At 38.7% G+C, this 26,272-nt stretch overlaps 1 protein-coding gene across 1 annotated transcript; it reads right to left on the bottom strand.

The window, feature by feature from the left end:
• On the bottom strand, nucleotides 1–24,979 carry LOC117322244 (vacuolar protein sorting-associated protein 16 homolog). Its single transcript, XM_033877045.1, has 23 exons — nucleotides 24,863–24,979; nucleotides 19,304–19,392; nucleotides 18,554–18,654; nucleotides 17,856–17,984; nucleotides 17,076–17,220; nucleotides 16,352–16,470; nucleotides 15,849–15,968; nucleotides 14,395–14,450; nucleotides 14,074–14,148; nucleotides 13,263–13,357; nucleotides 10,596–10,672; nucleotides 9,553–9,678; nucleotides 8,140–8,267; nucleotides 7,566–7,710; nucleotides 7,215–7,349; nucleotides 6,651–6,759; nucleotides 5,441–5,538; nucleotides 4,345–4,449; nucleotides 3,198–3,275; nucleotides 2,496–2,665; nucleotides 1,356–1,452; nucleotides 1,130–1,233; nucleotides 1–897 (listed from the first exon to the last, which is right to left on the bottom strand). The coding sequence occupies exons 1-23, from the start codon at nucleotides 24,904–24,906 to the stop codon at nucleotides 753–755; spliced, it is 2,490 nt and encodes an 829-aa protein (XP_033732936.1). The 5' UTR covers nucleotides 24,907–24,979; the 3' UTR covers nucleotides 1–752.
• Nucleotides 24,980–26,272: the final 1,293 nt, after the last annotated feature.

Raw genomic sequence — 26,272 nt, forward strand, 5'->3', positions numbered from 1 at the left:
TACAGAAACATTTGAAGGATCCATATATTAGTTTTAATCATCATACACAAAAAAAAAAAAATCATAAAACATACTTTTCGCTTTCCTCTCATCACTTAACATACATTACTCCCACACTATCTTCCTGACAAATTGTAACTTAAACAACTTAACACATAGAAAACCAGACACAGTAGCTTATGTCTACACCAAGGGCATTCTATAACAGATCACAGCTTATAGATAACGAAAAGTCTAAATTAAGATTTATAGAAATGAACAACTACATATGATTGTAGTCTAAAAGGTTACAAGGAAATTTATGTAAATTTCAGACTAGCTGTCGGGGAAAGATTGTTTACAGACTTCATAAATGTCGGCTTCCTCTCACTGTATACAACACCGTAGGTACCTTGTAACAAGATAACCGCTCCGTACAGCATATTTCGTCTACCGGTATCTTCTCGAGTAGAGTTCATTGCACACTTTCCCTATCTCCTTTAATGACATGTGAAATACATCCAGGTACATATCTATTCAGTAGAAATGTAGACTTCAAAACGTGCTTGTGTCTCAAAAAAAAAGCGCGGGAAACTTCTTCAAAATTCACAAGATAATTTTTCAAAGTTTTGATTTGATAATTTTTTTAGATGACTTTACACCAGGATTTATGTTATCTGTCCCTGACCTGTATTCCCACCCCTAGTCTTTTCATCAGTCCCCTCCCTAAACCCCACCCCCAGGTTCCTTTAAGACCCCCATCCCAGACCCTGCTATCTGCGGCCACCAAGCTGTTGTTTCATTGAGCGTATATTTTCTACCAATTGTTTGTCAGCAGCTCCACATTTCTGTAACACTAAGTTCAGGTCGTCCTCACTGTGGTTCTCAAACGCAGCCTCCGCAGCAGATTTCTTCTGACTGAAAAGTTACAATTATTAAAGGTTCATTTACAGGTTTCAACTTATACAAGAGGCTTATACGGCCTGTATCATAGTCTCATTTATACTTATGTAATATATCTGGGTTCCTTACATTATTCAGAGTAAAATCAACATGTGAAGAATTGTAAATATAACTTAATTTATCTTGATACGGCATCACTAGTCAATATGAATGATACAATGATTTTTAAAGATCAGTCAAACCTTACCCAATCTTCAGCAGGCATTTGACCTTCTGATCTGGTTGAACTCTGGCTATATACTTCATGGCTTCTGCTACATTTTTGTGTTTGGAACACACTTCTACAAATGCCTGCAAGACAATAAAAATATCCAGAATTATTTCTAATAAAAATGTCTTATCTGTCCCAGGTTCTCAGTATTTCCCGTTTTAAGCAAATTCACAAATTCACCAAACCATTTATGTCATCTTACCTCTAGTCCTACAGGGGGTTTCTTCGACTTGGAGAATCTTTCTAACTCGGCCCATTCACCTGCTTGTCCAAGGGCATGCATCCGTAACCACCAGTACCTACAGAAGATATGTATAAAACTGATTTCAGGAAAAATTTAACAAGAATGTTTTATTGGGGAAAATATCAGGATACAGAAATGCTTTCTTAATATCAGATATGATGATTTTACCATCCTCATCAATTTTTAAGAAAACTTTCTCTAAACAAATCGGATCAAAACATATCTCCAAAAACAAAAAGTAAATGATTCCATTACAAAGGGAAGGGGGGAATAATTAGGTTAAATACAGAGGAAAGGGGGAATAATTAGGTTAACTACAGAGGAAAGGGGGAATAATTAGGTTAAATACAGAGGAAAGGGGGAATAATTAGGTTAACTACAGAGGAAAGGGGGAATAATTAGGTTAAATACAGAGGAAAGGGAGAAATAATTAGGTTAAGTACAGAGGAAAGGGGGAAATAATTAGGTTAAGTACAGAGGAAAGGGGGAATAATTAGGTTAAGTACAGAGGAAAGGGGGAAATAATTAGGTTAAGTACAAAGGAAAGGGGGAAATAATTAGGTTAAGTACAGAGGAAAGGGGGAAATAATTAGGTTAAGTACAAAGGAAAGGGGGAAATAATTAGGTTAAGTACAGAGGAAAGGGGGAAATAATTAGGTTAAGTACAAAGGAAAGGGGGAAATAATCAGGTTAAGTACAGAGGAAAGGGGGAAATAATTAGGTTAAGTACAAAGGAAAGGGGGAAATAATTAGGTTAAGTGATCTCCTTACAAAGTGTTGCATAATTAATTTTGTTTCTATTTTTTTAGAATTAAGAGTAGAAAGCTTTATAAATTAGACTTATCACCAGTTAAAGAGGGAAATTCAATTCAGCAAATACACGACTAAGTATAAACCATTTTGAAACTTTGTTTTCTACCACTGATAAAAGACCTCAATGCATTGATATGTTTTACAAGTATCAACTGAATCAAATTTTTCGTAACAAAACTTAACATCTGTCCTCAGACACCACGTTTTAGAAATGTTTAAATAGCCCTGTAAACTAATCAATTCCCTATAAACATATATTTCCCTACATGCTGCTTTAAACTTTACCTCCTCTCTGGGACCTTGAATTCCTTGCGTAGCTGTTCAGCAGGTTTGTGACTGTTCTCCACAATAAGTCTATATATGGTCTGGTGTAGAGACAGGTCCATATAAGGACGGTTAAACTCCTCCTCCATCCGTCGCTGGTACCTCAGTAACTTCATCTGCTCATCTGTTTGCTGTAATGTAACACTAACTTTAACAATGTATAGAGAATTTGAATGGCTTCATCTTTGGTAGTATATATTTTACAAACAGAATACCGATATCTTTAATGAGTCTGTCACACAAATCAATACACATCTGTATTGTACACACCTGTATAGTACACATTTATATTGTACTATTCTGACAGGAAAATGTTATTTTTTTGTACATAAAAAAAATAATGGTCATAAGTTTTATCATCAAATGTGAACATCAATTGGTAGATTTCTACCGCAGTGGTTCAAAATATTTCTGATATTTCAGTAGTAAAATACTGTTGTAAATGGCTATATATGCATCAAGTTATAAAGGATCTGGATAATATTATGTTCCTGACTGACGGTACCAAATTTACCCCTGGTAGAAGAACAGCAAATATTCCATGATTTTGAAAGAGCATAGTTAAATTTTACTTCTGTAAATATTTCCTGAAAGTAAGGATTAAAGTGAATTACAATAATTACTAATTCATGTCATCAAACTTGAACAAACTTTGAGAATTACCTTGACAGCAAATTCGTTCTTAGCTCTAGCGTAGCAGTTCATAGCTTGTTTTAATGTTTCACATCTGTCATCCAGTCTCTGAAATGACACATAAATGAATATAAAGTAATATCATAAACAGAACAAACCTCTTACAAACTGGCATTAGATTTACTTAACATTTTATCAAAACTCTTGATGACAATGCAGCATATTAACATAAATGTATAGCAGATATATTTTGCTTGGGTTTTATTTTCGTTGTTTCGTGTTTCTACGAAATCTATGAATTCTAAACACCAGCAGAGCTAAATATTAGTTCTGACATTATGAAGAAGTGTCATAGTAACGTACCATTTAAGAACATTTTTTTAATCAACTAAGCCATAGAAGCTGGGATAAGCATATTTCGATAATGGATAAATATATCCCTTAACTACTCGGAGATGCTATTTATACAATGCAATGTTTTAGTTTTAGTCATTTATCAAGAGACATGGTGTAAGGTGTAAACAGACCAAATCATTAATGTTCTAATAATAGACAACAGTACAAGTACTTACCTATAAATTCTTTTGAGTGAAATTACTGATACAAGATTTTCGCACACATTGACAAGCTGTGAAACGGTGCCAAAACAGATCTACCCTCAGCTTATCACACTCAAAATGTGTAACGTTCCAAAACAGATCTACCCTCAGCTTATCACACTCAAAATGAACAAAGCAAACTAAAACTACACTACGTGAAAATTATATTGATATACAACTGATCCGAGAATTATAGGAAGCAGTGTAGAGTGAAATTTAACTCCAATAAATAGGATCTGAAAATCAAAACTTGATTAATAATGACCACACAATTTAAAGCACAATAGAGTATTCATCAAGAATAGACTTACTTCATCATCAAAACTCTTGATGACCTAGAATATTTACTTCATCATCAAAACTCTTGATGACCTAGAATATTTACTTCATCATCGAAACTCTTGATAAACTAGAATAGACTTACTTCATCATCAAAACTTTTGATGACCTAGAATAGACTTACTTCATCATCAAAACTCTTGATGACCTAGAAAATTTACTTCATCATCGACACTCTTGATAAACTAGAATAGACTTACTTCATCATCAAAACTTTTGATGACCTAGAATAGACTTACTTCATCATCAAAACTCTTGACCACCTTACAGTTGGCCTCCTCCAGGAAGTTGTCCTCCTGATAATATAGATCCTCCATCATCTGTGGATTTTGGTGGCGACAATACTGAAACACGAGATTGTATCATTTCTATAGACCTAAAACAGGTCAAATCTTCAGTAAATATTTCACTCTGAAGTATCTTAACATATTTTTAGATGCATTGGAATAAAACACAGTACCTAGACCTTGTAAAATTCAGGTTTATAATCTGTAAAGATATCTAACAATACATGGAGACCAATTAAACAAAACGATTCAGCAAATTACAGTCCACCACCAAATGTGAAATTATATGCCATGAATGTACAGGGAATGAGTTTGTGTTAGATCTTAATGCTGAAGTCTGACTGCTTGACAGATCCACTTCTTTCAATACTTGCATTTAGAGGTATTTATATGAATGAATTATGTAATTGTTATATAACAACCCATACTACAAGAAAGACGATGGAGCCCAGACAAACTTTTTCTTTGATGTAGGTCGAAGGTCAAAATGTAAGTCAGCGTGACCTACTTTTGGTACATGACAAAGTGCTTCACCTAGCTGAGCCATGAGCCCATGCCCCAATTATCAAGTTCTAGTGTAAGAGATTCAATCCGGACAAACTTTTCCATTGATGTAGGTCAAAGCAACCTAATTTTGATGCACAACACCTCGCCTAGGTGAACATGTGACCCATGTATGAAATTCCAGTGACTAGAAGTGCAGGTGAGCCTGGACAAGATAAAGTGCAGCAGGAAGAAGGACAGAAAGACTGAAGGACGAATTTGACAGACACACCACAAATCTATATTCTCCATGTTCCTGATTGGGGACTTGCAGATCCCTTGCAGTTATAGAGAGATAACTTACCTGTATAAAGAGAGAATAGGCTATGGGCATGTTTCTGATTGGGGACTTATAGAGAGAGATAACTTACCTGTATAAAGAGAGAATAGGCTATGGGCATGTTTCTGATTGGGGACTTATAGAGAGAGATAACTTACCTGTATAAAGAGAGAATAGGCTATGGGCATGTTTCTGATTGGGGACTTATAGAGAGAGATAACTTACCTGTATAAAGAGAGAATAGGCTATGGGCATGTTTCTGATGGCCATGAAGAAATCTCCATCTTTCATATCATTCTTGAGCTTCAGAAGCACTGTGTAAACTGTGGCAAATACAAATAGACATACAACTTAAATAACACACATCACATTACAAAGTTGTATATATAAAACTAGTATTAAAATGTAATAAATTGAGGTCAATATGGACAGGTTTGGCTGTATGTAACACACCAAGGTCAGTATACAGAGGTTTGGTTGTATGTAAAATACCAAGGTCAGTATTCAGTATACAGAGGTTTGGTTGTATGTTACACACCAAGGTCAGTAAACACAGGTTTGACTGTATGTAACATACCAAGGTCAGTAAACACAGGTTTGACTGTATGTAACACACCAAGGTCAGTAAACACAGGTTTGGCTGTATGTAACATACCAAAGTCAGTAAACACAGGTTTGGCTGTATGTAACATTATGCAAGGTCAGTATACACAGGTTTGGCTGTATGTTACATACCCAGGTCAGTATACACAGGTTTAGCTGTATGTAACATACCAAGGTCAGTAAACACAGGTTTGGCTGTATGTAACATATCAAGGTCAGTATCAACAGGTTTGGCTGTATGTAACTTACCAAGGTCAGTATACACAGGTTTGGCTGTATGTAACATACCAAGGTCAGTATACAGAGGTTTGACTGTATGTAACTTACCAAAGTCAGTAAACACAGGTTTGACTGTATGTAACATACCAAGGTCAGTATACACAGGTTTGGCTGTATGTTACACACCAAGGTCAGTAAATACAGGTTTGACTGTATGTAACATACCAAGGTCAGTAAACACAGGTTTGACTGTATGTTACATACCAAGGTCAGTATACAGAGGTTTGGCTGTATGTAACATACCAAAGTCAGTAAACACATGTTTGGCTGTATGTAACATACCAAGGTCAGTATACACAGGTTTGGCTGTATGTTACATACCAAGGTCAGTATACACAGGTTTGGCTGTATGTAACTTACCAAGGTCAGTATACACAGGTTGGACTGTATGTAACATACCAAGGTCAGTATACAGAGGTTGACTTATGTAACAAACCAAGGTCAGTATACACAGGTTTGTCTGTATGTAACATACCAAGGTCAGTATACACAGGTTTGTCTGTATGTAACATACCAAGGTCAGTATACACAGGTTTGACTGTATGTAACTTACCAAGGTCAGTGTCCCCACTCTCTATGGCCTTAGATAAAGCCAGCTGGTCTTTGCTCATCTTCATAAGGAGGGGAACCTGTTGGGCTGCTCGGGGCTCAAAGTCCAACAACTGAAGACAGAACACACACTATCAATAAAAATATCAAATGTAAATTTTAGTTTATAGTCAGAAGTGATTTTTAGTGTTTATTGCATTTTGCCAGTGAAATATAAAAATTTATCAAACTAATAAAACTAATATTTTTACTGCATAGATGAGCAGTGAAAATATAAATTTTGCAGTGAAAATATAAGTTTTTTGTTTTTGACCAATCAGAGCGAGCCTTTGTATTCACCTCATTGAAACTTGCCTATCTTTCCAATCGAAGCGAAGACAGATCAATTGGTTATTTTGCTGTATTTCTGAAATATTCAGACTAGTTTTTGCCAAAATAATCACTTGACGTTAGCTTTTCATGCACGGATTCTCCATTAAAAGTAGAAAACACTTAAATTGTGTTGGTCAGTTCTTTCAAAATGAAGCTATCAAAACTGTCATTCAATACGACATTCACTAATACTTACCCTAATGGCCAAGTCTGTTCGGCCGCATTCCAGAGCTTGACTAGCGATATCACAGTACGACACACCAGGGGTATCACCAAGTTTCTGAGCGATGGCTCGAGCTATTGTCTCATCATCTTCATTCTTCTGTTTTACCTACAAAAGGTAATTATAGCACATTGATATCAATGACAATAGAAATGAAAATCGCATAAAAAATGTATGTACATTTATATGAGAGGACTCCCAGGAAACTGGATAAAATGTGGTCCTACAAGAAAGAAAGATTTTGCATTAATCCTCCAATAAGCTACTTATATAATAAATATCACGACAGAATTATTTGACAATTCAAATATAAACGTTGTTTACCTTGTAACAGGCCCAATGAGCCAGAATTCGACTAGCTCCCTCCTGGTCCGGGATCTTGAGATACTGACATATTTTGATGGCGAGGTGAAACATCTTCCTGAGAACTAACCTATCAATCATTACAGCCATAGAGAGATGCTCCAATCTGGCACCAAGTTAAGGGCTTTATGTTCAATATGAAAACAATAAAATTGTCTAATTAAAATCAAGAGTATCATGGGGAAGAACAATATAAGCCCGTCAAATGCCATATAGTGCTATATACTATCTTGCAAGCATGTTATATATAAATTTTACTTAAATTCTGTACAAATCTTTACGAATAAATCAGTCAATATAACTCATGTCCAGAGTATTATAAAATAAATTGGGAAGAAACATGTTAATTTTCATGTATTTGTACATAAATTTGAGTTATTTTTATATAATTTTAATGTTTTGTGTACGATTTAGGAATACATGTATTGACAAACTTTGCTCTACTTTTGCTCAATCTTATACATATGTACATCTCTCCTGAAATTCTCGCACGTTTTTGTAGCAGTGACAGAAATCTTTAGAGTGAGAAGGATACTGTGTGTAAGTGATGGGGATTCCGATCTTGTGATGGCGGACTTGGTTAATGACACGTAACATCTGACACATATTGACAAACGTCTCGGGGCTGTAGTCCGTGAGAAAACACTTCCCAAACGTCGCCGCCTGTAATAACAACATATCGTAAACTAAACTATGATGGAAAGTTTACAACAGTGATTCAATCTAGTAAAACAATATTTGACACGAAATCATCCATTTGCAACATACATAAATTCCTCAAGCAGTGACTTTTCTAAGTTTTTCATCACAGTCATCTAAATCAAAGTTTGAGAAATTTTTAAACAAGAGGCCCATGGGCCTTATTGGTCACCTGAGTTTTGGAATATTTCAGTTAATTTGACCCTTTTTGGCCCCTCCCATAAGCCTCTGAGGGTCAGTCAGTGCCAATATGAACATACTATTCAACAGATATCCCATACTGATAATTTTAACCAAGTTTGTATTATTTCCAATGGCAATTGGAACAAATAATGGTCAAAAAAGTGAAATTAACCCACTCCAGGGGGAAACATGAGACCCCAGGGTCATAAAATTCTAATTTTTGGTAAAGGATTTTTAGACTTTTCTATCTATGAAGAGTATTTGATTCTACTATAATATCTTAAGTCAATTTGACACTTTTTGACACCGCCCTTATGCCCCTGGGGGGTGGGGACCACATAATTCACAATTTTGGTTGACCTTTGATCATTTAAGCTTCCTGCCAAATTTCATTGAATTTAGTTCAGCAGTTTTGGAGAAGAAGTCGAAAATATAAATTGTTTACAACACAAGACCCCAGACAAAAGGCGATCCCAATAAGTCAACAGAGACTTTGTCTCAAGTGACCTAGAAAGCAAATCAATTTTAACAAAGTTTTCTTTTTTAATTAGAGAAATGAATCACTTGAGTGTAAATAACTGATTGTGGATCTTCATTGTTTCAGAAACAACAATTCTGGCTTTACAGGAATTTGAGGAGGAAAGTTGATTATAAACAAAAGTCACAAACCCTGTAGTTGTTTTTTGTAGCTCTATCCATGTGCTTTGTTTACTGGTAATAAACAAGTACTGCTCGACTATAATTGGTCAATAACTTGTATTATCCACAACATGGTATTATAATGTGGATAATATTATAATGAAAATTTATGAACCAAGTCCAACAAGTAATTATCAGATTTTGATCAACAGCCAACCTGTTCAGTCTATCTTCAAATCACATATAAGCATGTGTTACCACTGACAGCACTGCCTTGAATTCTTTGCTTTTAATCAACTATTTTATACAATGTAATGATAAAATTTCACACAAGACCAGACCAAAATTCAGGAGATTTTAGGGATTCGTTTTGTATGTACATCACATTGGTATAGACATTATTTCAGCCGTTTTTTACGGTACTTACCCGTAGTAAAGCTTTCTGTTTGTCAGTTTCTATCTCAAACCCTGCGGCTTCTATACACTGGTTTACAGCGACTTCGAGCTTGTCTTTGATCATACGGATGTACTCATCAGCTTTCTGGGATCCTTTCTACAAATATTAATGTTACACAGACCAATTTTGACTGACAAATTTGATACTGAATTTCACAAATTGAAGTTTGAATGGAGGCAACATCCCATTGTTACTTTCAAATTATTTTGTTTTACATAAAGTATGAGAATTAAAAGTATTTTAAAACCTGTTTTAAGGTTAGAGACTTTGTTACTGTGTATCAAACCTGTGTTTCTAGTTAATCAATGGAATGTAGGTCAAACACTTAAATTTTACTACAGAATTATGAGCATTGGATTAAACTAAGCTCTATCGTGGACTGGTATACTTGAATCACAAGGAATCAGTAATATATAACTTTCTTAAGAAACCTATGTCAACATGTCCCAGTATCTTATGTCAACATGTCCCAGTATCTTATGTCAACATGTCCCAGTATCTTATGTCAACATGTCCCAGTATCTTATGTCAACATGTCCCAGTATCTTATGTCAACATGTCCCAGTATCTTATGTCAACATGTCCCAGTATCTTAAGTCAACATGTCCCAGTATCTTAAGTCAACATGTCCCAGTATCTTAAGTCAACATGTCCCAGTATCTTAAGTCAACATGTCCCAGTATCTTAAGTCAACATGTCCCAGTATCTTATGTCAACATGTCCCAGTATCTTAAGTCAACATGTCCCAGTATCTTAAGTCAACATGTCCCAGTATCTTAAGTCAACATGTCCCAGTATCTTAAGTCAACAGGTCCCAGTATCTTAAGTCAACATGTCCCAGTATCTTAAGTCAACATGTCCCAGTATCTTAAGTCAACATGTCCCAGTATCTTAAGTCAACATGTCCCAGTATCTTAAGTCAACATGTCCCAGTATCTTAAGTCAACATGTCCCAGTATCTTAAGAACAATGAATATCTAATCAGAGTACTTCTGAATCTTTTTCTAACTCACATGAAATTCTCGAGATGCTTCATACAACATTGCCCCCGGCTCCATAGATCCTATCTTAAATATGTGCTCTGTCACCTCTGAAACCAAATACCAAACACACTCAGTGAGTCAATAACACAAGACACACACGTTCAACGAGTCAATTAACACAAGAGACACACGTTCAATGTGTCAATAACACAAGACACACACGTTCGATGGGTCAATTAACACAAGAGACACACGTTCAGTGTGTCAATAACACAAGACACAAACGTTCAGTGTCAATAATACAAGACACACACATTCAGTGTCAATAATACAAGACACAAACGTTCAGTAAGTCAATAACACAAGACACAAACGTTCAGTAAGTCAATAACACAAGACACAAATGTTTAGTGTGTCAACAACTAAAGACACACACGTTCAGTGTGTCAATAACATAAGACACACACGTTCATTGTGTCAATAACATAAGACACACACGTTCCTGTGTGTCAACAACTCACGACATCCATGTTCAGTGTGTCAATAACACAAAACACTCGTTCGGTGAGTCAATAACATAAAAACACTCACGTTCAGTGAGTCAATAACAAAAGACACAAATGAATAGTGGGACAATAACACATGACACACACGTTCGGTGAGTCAATAACACAAGACACAAACGTTCAGTAAGTCAATAACACACGACACACACATTCAGTGTCAATAATACAAGACACACACATTCAGTATGTCAATAACACAAGACACAAATGTTTAGTGTGTCAACAACTAAAGACACACACGTTCAGTAAGTCAATAACACAAGACACAAACGTTCAGTAAGTCAATAACACAAGACACAAATGTTTAGTGTGTCAACAACTAAAGACACACACGTTCAGTGTGTCAATAACATAAGACACACACGTTCATTGTGTCAATAACATAAGACACACACGTTCCTGTGTGTCAACAACTCACGACACCTATGTTCAGTGTGTCAATAACACAAAACACTCATTCGGTGAGTCAATAACATAAAAACACTCACGTTCAGTGAGTCAATAACAAAAGACACAAATGAATAGTGGGACAATAACACATGACACACACGTTCAGTGAGTCAATAACACATGACACACGTTCGGTGAGTCAATAACACATGACACACGTTCGGTGAGTCAATAACACATGACACACACATTCAGTGAGTCAATAACACAAGACACACACATTCAGTGAGTCAATAACACAAGACACAAACGTTCAGTGTGTCAATAACAAAAGACACAAACGTTCAGTGAGTCAATAACACAAAACACAAACGTTCAGTGAGTCAATAACACAAAACACACACGTTCCATGTGTCAATAACACAAGACACACACATTCAGTGTGTCAATAACACAACACACGCATGTTCCGTGTGTCAATGACACAAGATGCAAATGAATAGTGAGTCAATAACACAACATATAAATTTCAGTGAGTCAATAACACAAGACACAAACAAACTGAGTCAATAACCCCAGACGAAAATGTTCAGTGTGTCAATAACATAAGACACACACGTTCAGTAAGTCAATAACACAAACCACACACGTTCCGTGTGTCAATAACACAAGACACACACATTCAGTGAGTCAATAACACAACCCACACACGTTCAGTGAGTCAATAACACAAGACGAAAATGTTCAGTGTGTCAATAACACAAGACGAAAATGCTCAATGTGTCAATAACACAAGACACACGTTCAGTGAGTCAATAACACAAACCACACACGTTCAGTGCCCCCAGTCTGAGTACTTACCCGGTACTTTGTGGAGGAACTCGTGTTGGTAATTGTAAAGAGAAGGTCTCGGTCTGTGTACTTACCTGGTACTTTGTGGAGGAACTCGTGTTGGTAATTGTAAAGAGAAGGTCTCGGTCTGTGTACTTACCCGGTACTTTGTGGAGGAACTCGTGTTGGTAATTGTAAAGAGAAGGTCTCGGTCTGTGTACTTACCCGGTACTTTGTGGAGGAACTCGTGTTGGTAATTGTAAAGAGAAGGTCTCGGTCTGTGTACTTACCCGGTACTTTGTGGAGGAACTCGTGTTGGTAATTGTAAAGAGAAGGTCTCGGTCTGTGTACTTACCCGGTACTTTGTGGAGGAACTCGTGTTGGTAATTGTAAAGAGAAGGTCTCGGTCTGTGTACTTACCCGGTACTTTGTGGAGGAACTCGTGTTGGTAATTGTAAAGAGAAGGTCTCGGTCTGTGTACTTACCCGGTACTTTGTGGAGGAACTCGTGTTGGTAATTGTAAAGAGAAGGTCTCGGTCTGTGTACTTACCCGGTACTTTGTGGAGGAACTCGTGTTGGTAATTGTAAAGAGAAGGTCTCGGTCTGTGTACTTACCCGGTACTTTGTGGAGGAACTCGTGTTGGTAATTGTAAAGAGAAGGTCTCGGTCTGTGTACTTACCCGGTACTTTGTGGAGGAACTCGTGTTGGTAATTGTAAAGAGAAGGTCCCGTACTTACCCGGTACTTTGTGGAGGAACTCGTGTTGGTAATTGTAAAGAGAAGGTCCCAGTCTGTGTACTTACCCGGTACTTTGTGGAGGAACTCGTGTTGGTAATTGTAAAGAGAAGGTCTCGGTCTGTGTACTTACCCGGTCGTGTTGGTAATTGTAAAGAGAAGGTCCCGTACTTACCCGGTACTTTGTGGAGGAACTCATGCTGGTAATTGCCGATGATTCTGGTGCCGTCCATCTCTTGTACTAAGTGGACTGGTGACTCAAAGTTATATCTGATCACAGGATAAGGAACTGGCCATAATAAATCTCAACACTACCATCCAACATTTATTGTTTTAACCTGATAACTATTATACTTAGTCTACATGTATCAGTCAAACTGTACCTGTCCATGATACATCTAATTGTCAAAAATCAACCATGGATATAGCTAGTGTAAGTTGTCACCCTTACCATTATAGAGTAGATAACATAGATATTATTTTCGTTCTCTCTATTCATAACAATCAGAAAAAAACTTATTCAAAAATTTATATTATTCATTTAAATTTTATTTGTTGTTTTGCATTTAAAGGGGTATTCCTTCGATCACACATCAGAAACATGCACAATTTCAATTGATGAAATATACAGTATGTCCGAATGATGGTTATACGAGTGTTTGTGCCTAAATGTAATGAAAGTAACGCCGAAATGTACAGGAAAAGGGTGTATCGTATACAAATACTGTATGTCCAGTAATTAGTGATACTTTGGGTCAAATTAAGAATTTTCAGGACTTAATACTCAAAGAATTCTTTGGTTTATCTTGAGAGTAAAACTGCCTTATCAATATAAAGATCAACTTTTATCAGTACATAATTTTTTTAATACGTATTTTCCAGTAAGTTTAATATTAATGACCTAAACTTTATTCAAACTAAGGAACGCCTCTTTAAGCCTTTGTTCACCTCAATTTCACAGATTTATACACAAAGTGTAAGGATACCGTATCCAGTCTTTCTGAGGCCCCACAACCACCATCAGGGTACCCCACAGAGCCACCACTGCTCCGATCCCACACCTGAAAGGTCAAGGCCATTCATAAATGTCAAAGTTTAACACCTTATTGTACATGAAAAGTATATAGATCAAGGTCATTTTAACACACCAATGTATCCAATAGAGGCTCCCTAAAGTAAACAAATTCTGAACACGGATGAGAAAAGCACTTATTGAAGATTCTTTATATATTTATATATATAATCAAAAGTAAAATATACGAGTCTACAAATACATTCCACATATACATATGTTTAGCAATACCTACCACATCAACTGGCGAGGGCAAGTTTCTGTCTTGGTGTTAAATTCACAGTAAACTTTCTGAAAGGAAACAGATATTAGAGACATCAAAACACATGATACAAAGTATATAATCAGCAGATATTGTGTATGACTATTTAAAGGTGAAAACTTCATACCTGAATCTGTAATAGTCGAACATGTGGAATATCAATGTGAACAGAGCTAGCTGTGATATGTTCTATAATACAGTCAAACCAGGTTATATTGAAATCCTCGGGGAATGGAAAAATACTTCAAATTAACCGTTTTTCAATATAACCGGGATCCAGCCTGTGGCCGACATACTTCAGTACCGCGCTACGTCAAACAACACACCATTGTTCAATACAGTTAATCGACATTTTATTTAGTCAGTATTTAGAATTGGTTCCTAAATGATACTATTTTTACAGTTTATTAGAAATAATGTTAAATTCGATGGATGTTGCTTGTTTTTGTTTATTATAAGTTTGCAGACAAACATGAAAACAGTTTCCGGTACATCCAGGCTACTTTCCAAGAAACTAGCATCTGAAATCAGTCCTGTGCGTCGGTGATAAATGCATTTCCACGAATCGTTTGAGGGTCGTTGTCAATATCACTGTCCTGGTTACGTTGTTATCATTGTCTGTCAAATCCCTAAGAATGGCCTTGTCATTTGTAATTGTCTCGTGTGTAGGTTAAATGAGGGTCAATTTCGATGTATATATGTAGAAGAAGCCAAAATAAGCCGTGTCCCTCAAGGTATGCTCGTAAATAAATACAGATTCATGCTCATTATTAGTGCATTTAATTATCAAAAGTCACAATTTATTTGTATTGTGTAAATCAGAATTTCATTTTTACCTGTCTATTGATCGGATGCACGTACCGTAATGGTCGGTAATCGAAGCCAGTCGTGGCGACTTTCAATTTAAGCGATACATAAACAATGGTTTAGCATTGCCGAGGGAAATAATTTCCTTTCAAATAAAGCAATATTTCAAATAAACCAATTTCATAATAACCGATGAAACAATACAAAGACAAAGAAGGCATTTGGGTGGGAATTTTATTTCACTTCAAATTAAACGATATTTCAATATATCCGATTTCAAATTAAGTGGGTTCGACTGCCGATTTCAAATTAAGTGGGTTCGACTGTATCAATGTTATATGAGCTAGCCAGGATATGTTGTATCACATCTACAGTATATTGCCACCTCATGATCACATCTTAATGTTCACAAAGATTCCACAAAACTTATCTCTTATCAGAAAACAATTAACACAAAAGGTAAGGAACAGATTCAGAATTTTGCAGAAAGGAAAAGGAATTCAATTTCACAAAAAATATTTCTGTCAACATCCTTTGTTGTCAAAACAAACATTCTATTGCTATCAAACACCCTATTGTCTGGGAATCAGAAGAATATATCCAGGGAATGTTCCGCCTACCTGTAAATCTGAGGAACAGATGAGGATAACACCAGTGTCGGTATACAGAGCTAGGAACTTGTTGTTGAAGGACAGTGCCATTTGTATGTACTCTTTGACCTCTGTGCTTGTTTGTGGTGTCTGCAACAATGGATATAATTTTCTCTAAAATCTATGGCAGTAAACAAAAGCAAGGGACAAAACTCTTGATATTGACTACACTTACGTACATAATCACTTATTATATAATAAATAACAATTTACATTTTAAAACATTACAAAGAAATCATGGTTATAACAAAATTTTCCCTTTAACATGGATATCAGTCTCGCATCTTGTAATCTTGTTATCAATATAGATAAATGCAACGAAAAGGTTTGAGGAATTCATCATGGCAAATATCCAAAATACCTGGACTACAATATTCCACTGTACAATTGATCCACACATACATATTGAGGTGAGTTGTTCTGGACAAAATAATCTCAACTAAATCACTGGGTTCATTACAATAGGTACCAACCTGATTTTGATATTGACCCCCGTGGTCAATCAGGAACAGCTCGTGACCCTTCGCGACCAACGCTCGGGACTGTCGATCAAGATTTAGAACAGCCCAGCTACTAGGAGCTGTTTGTAAACCTAAACAAAAAACAAAGACTTCTTTTAAAACTGATTGTGCATACAGTATTTGTCCTGTATTAATCCCTGCATGGTGTTTGTTTTATTTGTTTCCTAGGTTTACCGCCCCATGAATAGCAAGGGTCTTTATGAGACAGGGTCTCCATTGTAGTAGTTGGTGACTACCTCACCGAACAACATACGAGGCCCGTTGTATACCACCCAGAGCAATTAGGGTAAAATGTCTTGCACAAGGACACAACTTCGACACACAGACAGCCCATTTCTCAGCTGCCCGAGAAACACAATCCCACATGGGTAGGCAGCGTTCAACCACACACTTTGGATCTTCTCGAGATTATATGGCTGCAGTGGGGCTCTAATCAACTCAGCTATCGCTGAGGGGAGGGCAACTGTTAAACTTTGACAGAAAGTAGGGTTTGCCGTACGGGTATTACAGGACAAAGAAAAGCATATATCATGGTACATACAACTGTCACAATCTTTTACAAAATGACAATTATATATTTGAACAGTAACCATGGACACACTGATCTATTAACGATAGTTATCTACTTTGATATATCCTTCAGAAAATGCTGACATGGTAAAGGTTTTAATGTTACCTGGGACCTCAGCCAGTCTCCGTATCCTGGGGTCATCCACACTGTTAATGATGAAGATACGGAAGGTGCTGGTCAGCACGGCGATCCCTGTCCCCTGGAAACTGTTAAATATCTCACAATCTAACACCTTCACGTCCTTGGCTTCCTGTCAAACAAAAATCCAACATTTCCTCAACACAATAAACAATTTTGATACAAATATTGAAGGTTTTAAGGCTAATCAATGATGAATAAAAAGTAATGGGATTGGCTTAGTTACAGTGGCTGATTTGTGCCATTTCGTCCTTACATTTTTTCGCCCCGGAAAGACGAAAATGAAATATCTTAATTTTCGTCCTTTTGTCTATTCACCCCTAAAAGACGAAACATCATGCAAAAAGACGAAATTAATGCACGCAAATTAGCAACTTTTATTCTCGTCTTTTCCAGTTTAGTATTTTCATCATTTCGACTTTTCACCCCAAAAAGTTGAAAATTAACAATATTAAATTCCGTCTTTTTGACTTTTCGCCCCGAAAAGATGAAAATTAACAAACCTTAAATTTCGTCTTTTCAATTTGGGACGAAAAGTCGAAAAAAACGATAATTGAGATATTTAATTTTCGCCTTCCGGGGCGAAAAGATGAAAGGACGAAATGGCACAAATCAGCCATCATATTTATTGAAGTACAATAACATTTGTAAGCATAATAAGTGAACTGCGACGGACACTGGTCGGCTTTTCGCCAGTATGGGTTAATTACTGGATAATATGGTATTTGCATCCCGGGCCATACTGACCTGTCCCATGCCAAACATGCGTTTGAAATTGAGGAACATGTCGTAGGACAGAACCATGCCATCATCCTGAACACAAAGCAGATCCTCCGTGTTTGACCACCCCATCTTGACCACTTGACCACTGCTCCACTACAACAAAATAAATGTCACATCAAATAAACTGTGTAAACACTAATTTCTCTCAAAGGCATAGAATTATCACATGTATTGATTGCAGGTTGTGTTCATATCAACTATGAACACTGCCAACAATACAAAGTTTTAAAATAAGATAGTTGGGGAAATATGGGAAAACTTCACACATGACTGATCATTTAACGGCACAAGATAATTTTAGTGTATTGAAGAAAATGTTACAGAAGACAAAACAAAAATTGTATCACAGATTTCTTTTGCTTTTAGTAGAATCAATAAAACTCATATTCAATTATTGTTGACCTGCAACTGTTTGTTTAACATTTCTACATGTCATAATGACATTATATCCATATATTGTGATTGTTTTTCTAACTACCCTGGCACAAATGGTAAACATTTAAATCATGAAATAAAGAATTAGCAATGTACCACTTAATGTTCATCGTAATGATTTTGAACAAACATTCAAAGATTCTGAATTTGAAATTCCTCTCATACTGCAACACAAAACTATTAAAAATAGAAATGTTATTTTATAATGATTTTTTTATATCGCCTACCCTCATCTGACTGATTTGGTTACCAGCAGCTGTGAAGACCGTTATGATAGGTTTGGTGGACACTTGGACGCGTGCCGTCTTCGAGTCATCTCGGTACAGAGCTGAAACAGAAAAACTTACAGGTGTCAGTTTCACTGGACAAGGATCAGAGCAGTGAATAGATACTTCAGTCATGTCATAAACTAAGATTTCCTTCAGACATTGAGAAATACATGTACCTGTAGTTCTTACATTACCGAGGGTAGCATGCTTTATTTGTGATACTGTATTTGTAACCTACCATATCATTATTTCAGTCTAAATAAATCCATGGATTATAAACAAATGTAAATGGATTTAAATTTTCCTACATAACCAGTTGGGTTTCATCCAGATATTCCAGAAAAATTGAAAATTTCCTTTAAAGCCTCATGTGCATTATGCAATGTCTACATATATATGACAGCAGATAAAAAGTAAGACAAATTGGGATTTGAGCCAGACAGGTGTTATGTTTTAGCTGTCATTTGTCTCAGATAGACAGCCAAGTCATGATCAGTTACACTCCGCTCAAATTGTCTATTTTTTTGTTCAATGACCAAATTATTAGACAAATATAGACAAATACTAGATTCTGGTTTCTCCTTTAATTTCTCACGGCACATTGACCCTACATGGTCACACAAGGATCGTTACTGATACCCATGGGTCCTTCATTTGACAGGGGTTTGAGGGAGCACTGTAAAATCTACATATTATTGTCATACATACCGATTGGTCCTCCGTAGGGGGCTGAAGCAACAGTAAACTTATCAAGGTCAATAACATCACTCCATCCCATGGCATAGAGCTCATTTTTTCTGTTAGTAGATAAGAAAAGATTTAAATAAGTACAAAGTACATTTGAAACAATGTCAGCAGAACAAATGTAAATTAGGAATTACATTCAGTAAGGTTGATTTCAGCATTTTCCTAGATCTTCATTTCACTTTGCCTGCATTGTTGAGGAATATCAAAATCAAACTCTATTAAAATAAGTATTACTCACCCTAGGATCCCTATTGCCACTCTACCCTCGGATCCATATTGCCACTCCACCCTAGAATCCCTATTGCCACTCCACCCTAGAATCCCTATTGCCACTCTACCCTCGGATCCCTTTTGCCACTCCACCCTCTGATCCCTATTACCACTCTACCCTCTGATCCCTATTACCACTCCACCCTCTGATCCCTATTGCCACTCTACCCTCTGATCCCTATTGCCACTCCACCCTAGAATTCCTATTGCCACTCCACCCTCGGATCCATATTGCCACTCCACCCTCTGATCCCTATTGTCACTCCACCCTAGAATCCCTATTGTCACTCCACCCTAGAATCCCTATTGCCACTCCACCCTAGAATTCCTATTGTCACTCTACCCTCGGATCCCTATTGCCACTCTACCCTCGGATCCCTATTGCCACTCCACCCTAGAATTCCTATTGCCACTCTCCCTCGGATCCCTATTGCCACTCCACCCTAGAATTCCTATTGCCACTCCACCCTAGAATTCCTATTGCCACTCCACCCTAGAATCCCTATTGCCACTCCACCCTAGAATTCCTATTGCCACTCTCCCTCGGATCCCTATTGCCACTCCACCCTAGAATCCCTATTGCCACTCCACCCTAGAATTCCTATTGCCACTCCACCCTAGAATTCCTATTGTCACTCTACCCTCGGATCCCTATTGCCACTCTACCCTCGGATCCCTATTGCCACTCCACCCTAGGACCCCTGTTGCCACTCCACCCTAGGATCCCTATTGCCACTCCACCCTAGGATCCCTATTGCCACTCCACCCTCGGATCCCTATTGCCACTCCACCCTCTGATCCCTATTACCACTCCACCCTAGAATCCCTATTGCCACTCCACCCTAGAATCCCTATTGCCACTCTACCCTCGGATCCCTATTGCCACTCCACCCTCGGATCCCTATTGCCACTCTACCCTCGCATCCCTATTGCCACTCCACCCTAGAATTCCTATTGCCACTCCACCCTCGGATCCCTATTGCCACTCTACCCTCGGATCCCTATTGTCACTCTACCCTCGGATCCCTATTGCCACTCTCCCCTCGCATCCCTATTGCCACTCCACTTTAAGATCCCTATTGCCACTCCACTCTAGAATCCATATTGCCACTCCACCCTAGGATCCCTATTGCCACTCCACCCTCGGATCCCTATTGCCACTCCACCCTCTGATCCCTATTACCACTCCACTCTAGAATCCATATTGCCACTCCACCCTAGGATCCCTATTGCCACTCCACCCTCTGATCCCTATTACCACTCCACTCTAGAATCCCTATTGCCACTCCACCCTCGGATCCCTATTGCCACTCCACCCTAGGATCCCTATTGCCACTCTACCCTCGGATCCCTATTACCACTCCACCCTAGAATTCCTATTGCCACTCTACCCTCGGATCCCTATTACCACTCCACCCTAGAATCCCTATTACCACTCTACCCTCGGATCCCTATTACCACTCCACCCTAGAATCCCTATTGCCACTCCACCCTAGAATTCCTATTGCCACTCTACCCTCGGATCCCTATTGCCACTCCACCCTAGAATCCCTATTGCCACTCTACCCTCGGATCCCTTTTGCAACTCCACTCTAGAATCCCTATTGCCACTCCACCCTAGAATTCCTATTGCCACTCTACCCTAGGATCCCTATTGCCACTCCACCCTCTGATCCCTATTACCACTCCACCCTCTGATCCCTATTGCCACTCCACCCTGGGATCCCTATTGCCACTCCACCCTCTGATCCCTATTACCACTCCACCCTCTGATCCCTATTGCCACTCCACCCTCTGATCCCTATTACCTCTCCACCCTCTGATCCCTATTGCCACTCCACCCTAGGATCCCTATTGCCACTCCACCCTCGGATCCTTATTGCCACTCCACCCTAGGATCCATATTGCCACTCCACCCACGGATCCCTATTGCCACTCCACCCTCGGATCCCTATTGCCACTCCACCCTCTGATCTCTATTACCACTCCACCCTCTGATCCCTATTGCCACTCCACCCTCTGATCCCTATTGCCACTCTACCCTCTGATCCCTATTGCCACTCCACCCACGGATCCCTATTGCCACTCCACCCTAGGATCCATATTGCCACTCCACCAACGGATCCCTATTGCCACTCCACTTTAAGATCCCTATTGCCACTCCACCCTAGAATCCCTATTGCCACTCCACCCTAGAATTCCTATTGTCACTCTACCCTCGGATCCCTATTGCCACTCCACCCTAGGACCCCTGTTGCCACTCCACCCTAGGATCCCTATTGCCACTCCACCCTCGGATCCCTATTGCCACTCCACCCTAGAATCCCTATTGCCACTCCACCCTAGAATCCCTATTGCCACTCCACCCTCGGATCCCTATTGCCACTCCACCCTCGGATCCCTATTGCCACTCTACCCTCGGATCCCTATTGCCACTCTACCCTAGGATCCCTATTGCCACTCTACCCTAGAATCCCTATTGCCACTCCACCCTCGGATCCCTATTGCCACTCCACCCTCGGATCCCTATTGCCACTCTACCCTCGGATCCCTATTGCCACTCCACCCTAGAATCCCTTTTGCCACTCTACCCTAGAATCCCTATTGCCACTCCACCCTCGGCTCCCTATTGCCACTCCACCCTCGGATCCCTATTGCCACTCCACCCTCGGATCCCTATTGCCACTCCACCCTCGGATCCCTATTGCCACTCTACCCTCGGATCCCTATTGCCACTCTACCCTCGGATCCCTATTACCACTCCACCCTAGAATCCCTATTGCCACTCTCCCTCGGATCCCTATTGCCACTCTACCCTCTGATCCCTATTACCACTCCACCCTAGAATCCCTATTGCCACTCCACCCTAGAATTCCTATTGCCACTCTCCCTCGGATCCCTATTACCACTCCACCCTAGAATCCCTATTGCCACTCCACCCTAGAATTCCTATTGCCACTCTACCCTCGGATCCCTTTTGCAACTCCACCCTGGGATCCCTATTGCCACTCCACCCTCTGATCCCTATTGCCACTCCACCCTGGGATCCCTATTGCCACTCCACCCTAGGATCCCTATTGCCACTCCACCCTCTGATCCCTATTGCCACTCCACCCTCTGATCATATTGCCACTCCACCCTCTGATCCCTATTGCCACTCCACCCTCTGATCCCTATTGCCACTCCACCCTCTGATCCCTATTACCACTCCACCCTCTGATCCCTATTACCACTCCACCCTCTGATCCCTATTACCACTCCACCCTCTGATCCCTATTGCCACTCCACCCTCTGATCCCTATTGCCACTCTACCCTCTGATCCCTATTGCCACTCCACCCTAGGATCCCTATTGCCACTCCACCCTAGGATCCATATTGCCACTCCACCCACGGATCCCTATTGCCACTCCACTCTAGGATCCATATTGCCACTCCACCCTAGGATCCCTATTGCCACTCCACCCTCTGATCCCTATTGCCACTCCACCCTCGGATCCCTATTGCCACTCCACCCTAGGATCCCTATTGCCACTCCACCCTAGGATCCATATTGCCACTCCACCCACGGATCCCTATTGCCACTCCACCCTAGGATCCATATTGCCACTCCACCCTAGGATCCATATTGCCACTCCACCCTAGGACCCCTGTTGCCACTCCACCCTAGGATCCCTAATGCCACTCCACCCTAGGATCCATATTGCCACTCCACCCTAGAATCCCTATTGCCTCTCCACCCTTGGATCCCTATTGCTACCTCAGAACTAACCCTGCAGTGACAATCAGTTTCCATCCCCTCTTTGTCACATTTTTCAATATATGCTGCCATCACTTTGATTATTTTATCTTACTAGACGGAAATTTTCCAAAACTTCAAGCCCAGAAACACTAGCTGACGATTGTTTATAAGTTGATAATGATATGGTGGTTTTACTTTATCATTGTCTTCACACATCCTGAAAATTTAGATATCACATTTGAAACAAACAGTCAATGATATTATAATAGGAAGGAGTAATGAAATATCCTGCCCAACTGGCATGGGTCTCAAACAAGCCTCCTCTCTTTCTCCAAACAGAAATCCTAACACTATATAGCTATAGGCTAAAGAGAAATTCTTGCCAGCATAAGCTATTTAGGTGACTTGCATTATCCACTTTACACTATTTCCTCCTTCACGAAGTTTTCACCCCAATATAACCACAGCCATCAGTTTCTAGATTTCCTATAGCTTACGCTTGTGGTGATTATGGTACCAAATCTGTAATTATAATAGGAAAGTAAGCGCAGATCTTAGCTGCGACATCAACCCAAAACTTGCTAGTCTGCCACTTTACCGATTGTGCTTAAGGGAAATTCACCTTAGCGTGAAAGTAGAAGGCACTATATATTAAGCACGATTACTATGGACACCATTATATGTCACAACATTAACGGGCCAAGGTATACCTTAAGACGCTACTCAGAACTTTTCTCTGCTTTATTTCTACTTCTTCTTCTACCGTATAATTGACCTACTTCAGCATGTTGAAGATTTTGTCAATATTAAGGATTGTGTGTGCAAAATGGAATTCAGTAATTGTGGTGTAAGATGGAGGTCTTTGTTAATAGCGCCTTTATGATGTGTGATCCGATACATCATAATAAGACGGGCGTCCTTGCGTTTGTCAGCGAGACTAGGCCAGTTGAGGTTATATTATATATCATGTCACTAATGCTTACAATGTCTTGCATATCTGTCTAACACCAGCCCACATTAAACAAGATCTAAAATTACTGGAAGAACACTTTAACAAAAGGGTTATGCTATGTTCCGTATGATGCAGATGCTATGTGTTTCAATATAATAGTTACAGTACATAGAGAATTAAGTTAAGTATCTACTCTAGATCTACAAACATCAACTTGATAGCTTTATATATAATCCCAGAGTCTATGAAGTGTGACTCTTAGCCGGGTCAGACATGGCGACAGGGCCAGAGAGAACTCGGGCTATGTGGCTCTCAACATGCAGACATGAAGGAAATAAAGAAGAAAAAAAACTTTTTTTTTTTTTATATATATATGGCGAATAGCAATCACTAAATGATTTGGTTTTACGGGCTACAAAACCGATGCCGTGAGGATACTGAAGCAGTGTACAGACTCCGAATCATCATCAGATCATGTGATCAAACATAGGATATTTAGGTCATGACTCAGACTGCACCGTTCATTGTTGGAAATGAAAAGTATTAAAAGTTAATTACTTGAAATAAACATCGCCAAGCGGATTCCAGTCCGCAGTTGCCATGCCAACCCAGTTTTAAGGAAGATACCCGACGAATGATCTTTGCGGAGGTATCGATGTTCTCTCGTTCCGCCTTCTTTCCTGAATGATGTAAGCGACCAACTTTCAATATAAACAAAGAAGATCGTATGTAACGTTTTAATCGGTAAATTGTATTAGTTTATCATCTAAACCAAATATCACATTTTATTGGTTAATATTAAAATAATAGCAGTGGACATTAATTGAAAATGATAAAGTAGGCCTAATTTTATTTGTATGTGCTTAAGCGATGAGATTATAAATTTAGAAACAAGAGAGGTTAATTCCGGTTTTATAGCAGTATACCCGCTTCCTATGATATCGCGGGTTCTACAGATTAAAATCAATCTGTCGAAACTCGCCAAACAGCTACTGTAGTCTTCTTATCACATTTAAATACAAAAATTAAAACATTACTTACTTTTTTTCTTAATTCTCTAACTTGCAGCAAACTTGGTTTTTATCAGTATTTTTTGTTTAGTTGGGTTTTTTTTCTTTTCTTTTTTAATTCATTTTTGAGTATCTTGTCAATATGATATGGAAGGGTGTTTGCAAGGCAAGAATGGTATAGATTTATAATTTAAAGATATCGTTAGAAATTACCAGATCTGCTGTGAGAGTATTCTAATCTGGCTTCTTTCTAGTATTTTTTTTCACATTGATTGTAATGATTTGCTGTATTTGTTATCAAGAATATACTAAATTGAGAATTCGCTAACTGGAACATAAAACAAAAAAAAACCTCATTGTGGTTGGGAAAGTCGTCTGGTATTGTGTTCCGTCGAAGAATCGAACCCTGGTCCGAATTGATTCCGGCCATCTCTCCGCTTTAATATACTAGAGACGTGTACATATATGTATATGCATTATATATACGTCCCTGATAAACCGCAGACCTGTAGCGGTTGGAATCTTTAATGATTCTGAACAATATTATAAAATGTTCGTATTTATTTATGTCACATGGAAACCATATACACTAGAGTAGGGTGCGGAATTAAACCATAAAACTTAGAGTGTGCGTGGGGGGGGGGGGGGGGGGGGCTGATTAAACAATATACAATAGAATGGGGTACGTAATTAAACCATATACACTAGAAGTGGGTGGGGGTATTAAGTAATTCAGGGTTCATATGGATTATGTCAAACCAAATTCAAAACCTTTTCAATGCTTTTTCACTGTCTTGATTAGATATCCAAGGCTATTTTACCCGTCATCTAAGTCAGCTTGGCAGGAAACAAGAGAACAAAAAAGCAATTTATAACTATCCACTGGATTAAAATACAACCTGACATGGTAGTTATTCTTCAACATTTATTAAAACAGTAAAATATGTAGGGGAGGCGG

Source organism: Pecten maximus, chromosome 2 (genome assembly GCF_902652985.1).
Source record: "Pecten maximus chromosome 2, xPecMax1.1, whole genome shotgun sequence".
Classification (NCBI taxonomy): Eukaryota; Metazoa; Mollusca; class Bivalvia; order Pectinida; family Pectinidae; genus Pecten; species Pecten maximus.

What these genes read in the sequence shown, in the direction of transcription:
- LOC117322244 (XM_033877045.1), bottom strand. Translation starts at nt 24,906, where the DNA reads ATGGCAACTGCGGACTGGAATCCGCTTGGCGATGTTTATTTCAA. An exon ending in CCCCTACGGAGGACCAATCG is followed by an intron (nt 18,655 to 19,303) that starts GTATGTATGACA and finishes TTTCTGTTTCAG; the next exon opens with CTCTGTACCGAGATGACTCG. An exon ending in TTCAAGGTCCCAGAGAGGAG is followed by an intron (nt 1,453 to 2,495) that starts GTAAAGTTTAAA and finishes TATCTTCTGTAG; the next exon opens with GTACTGGTGGTTACGGATGC.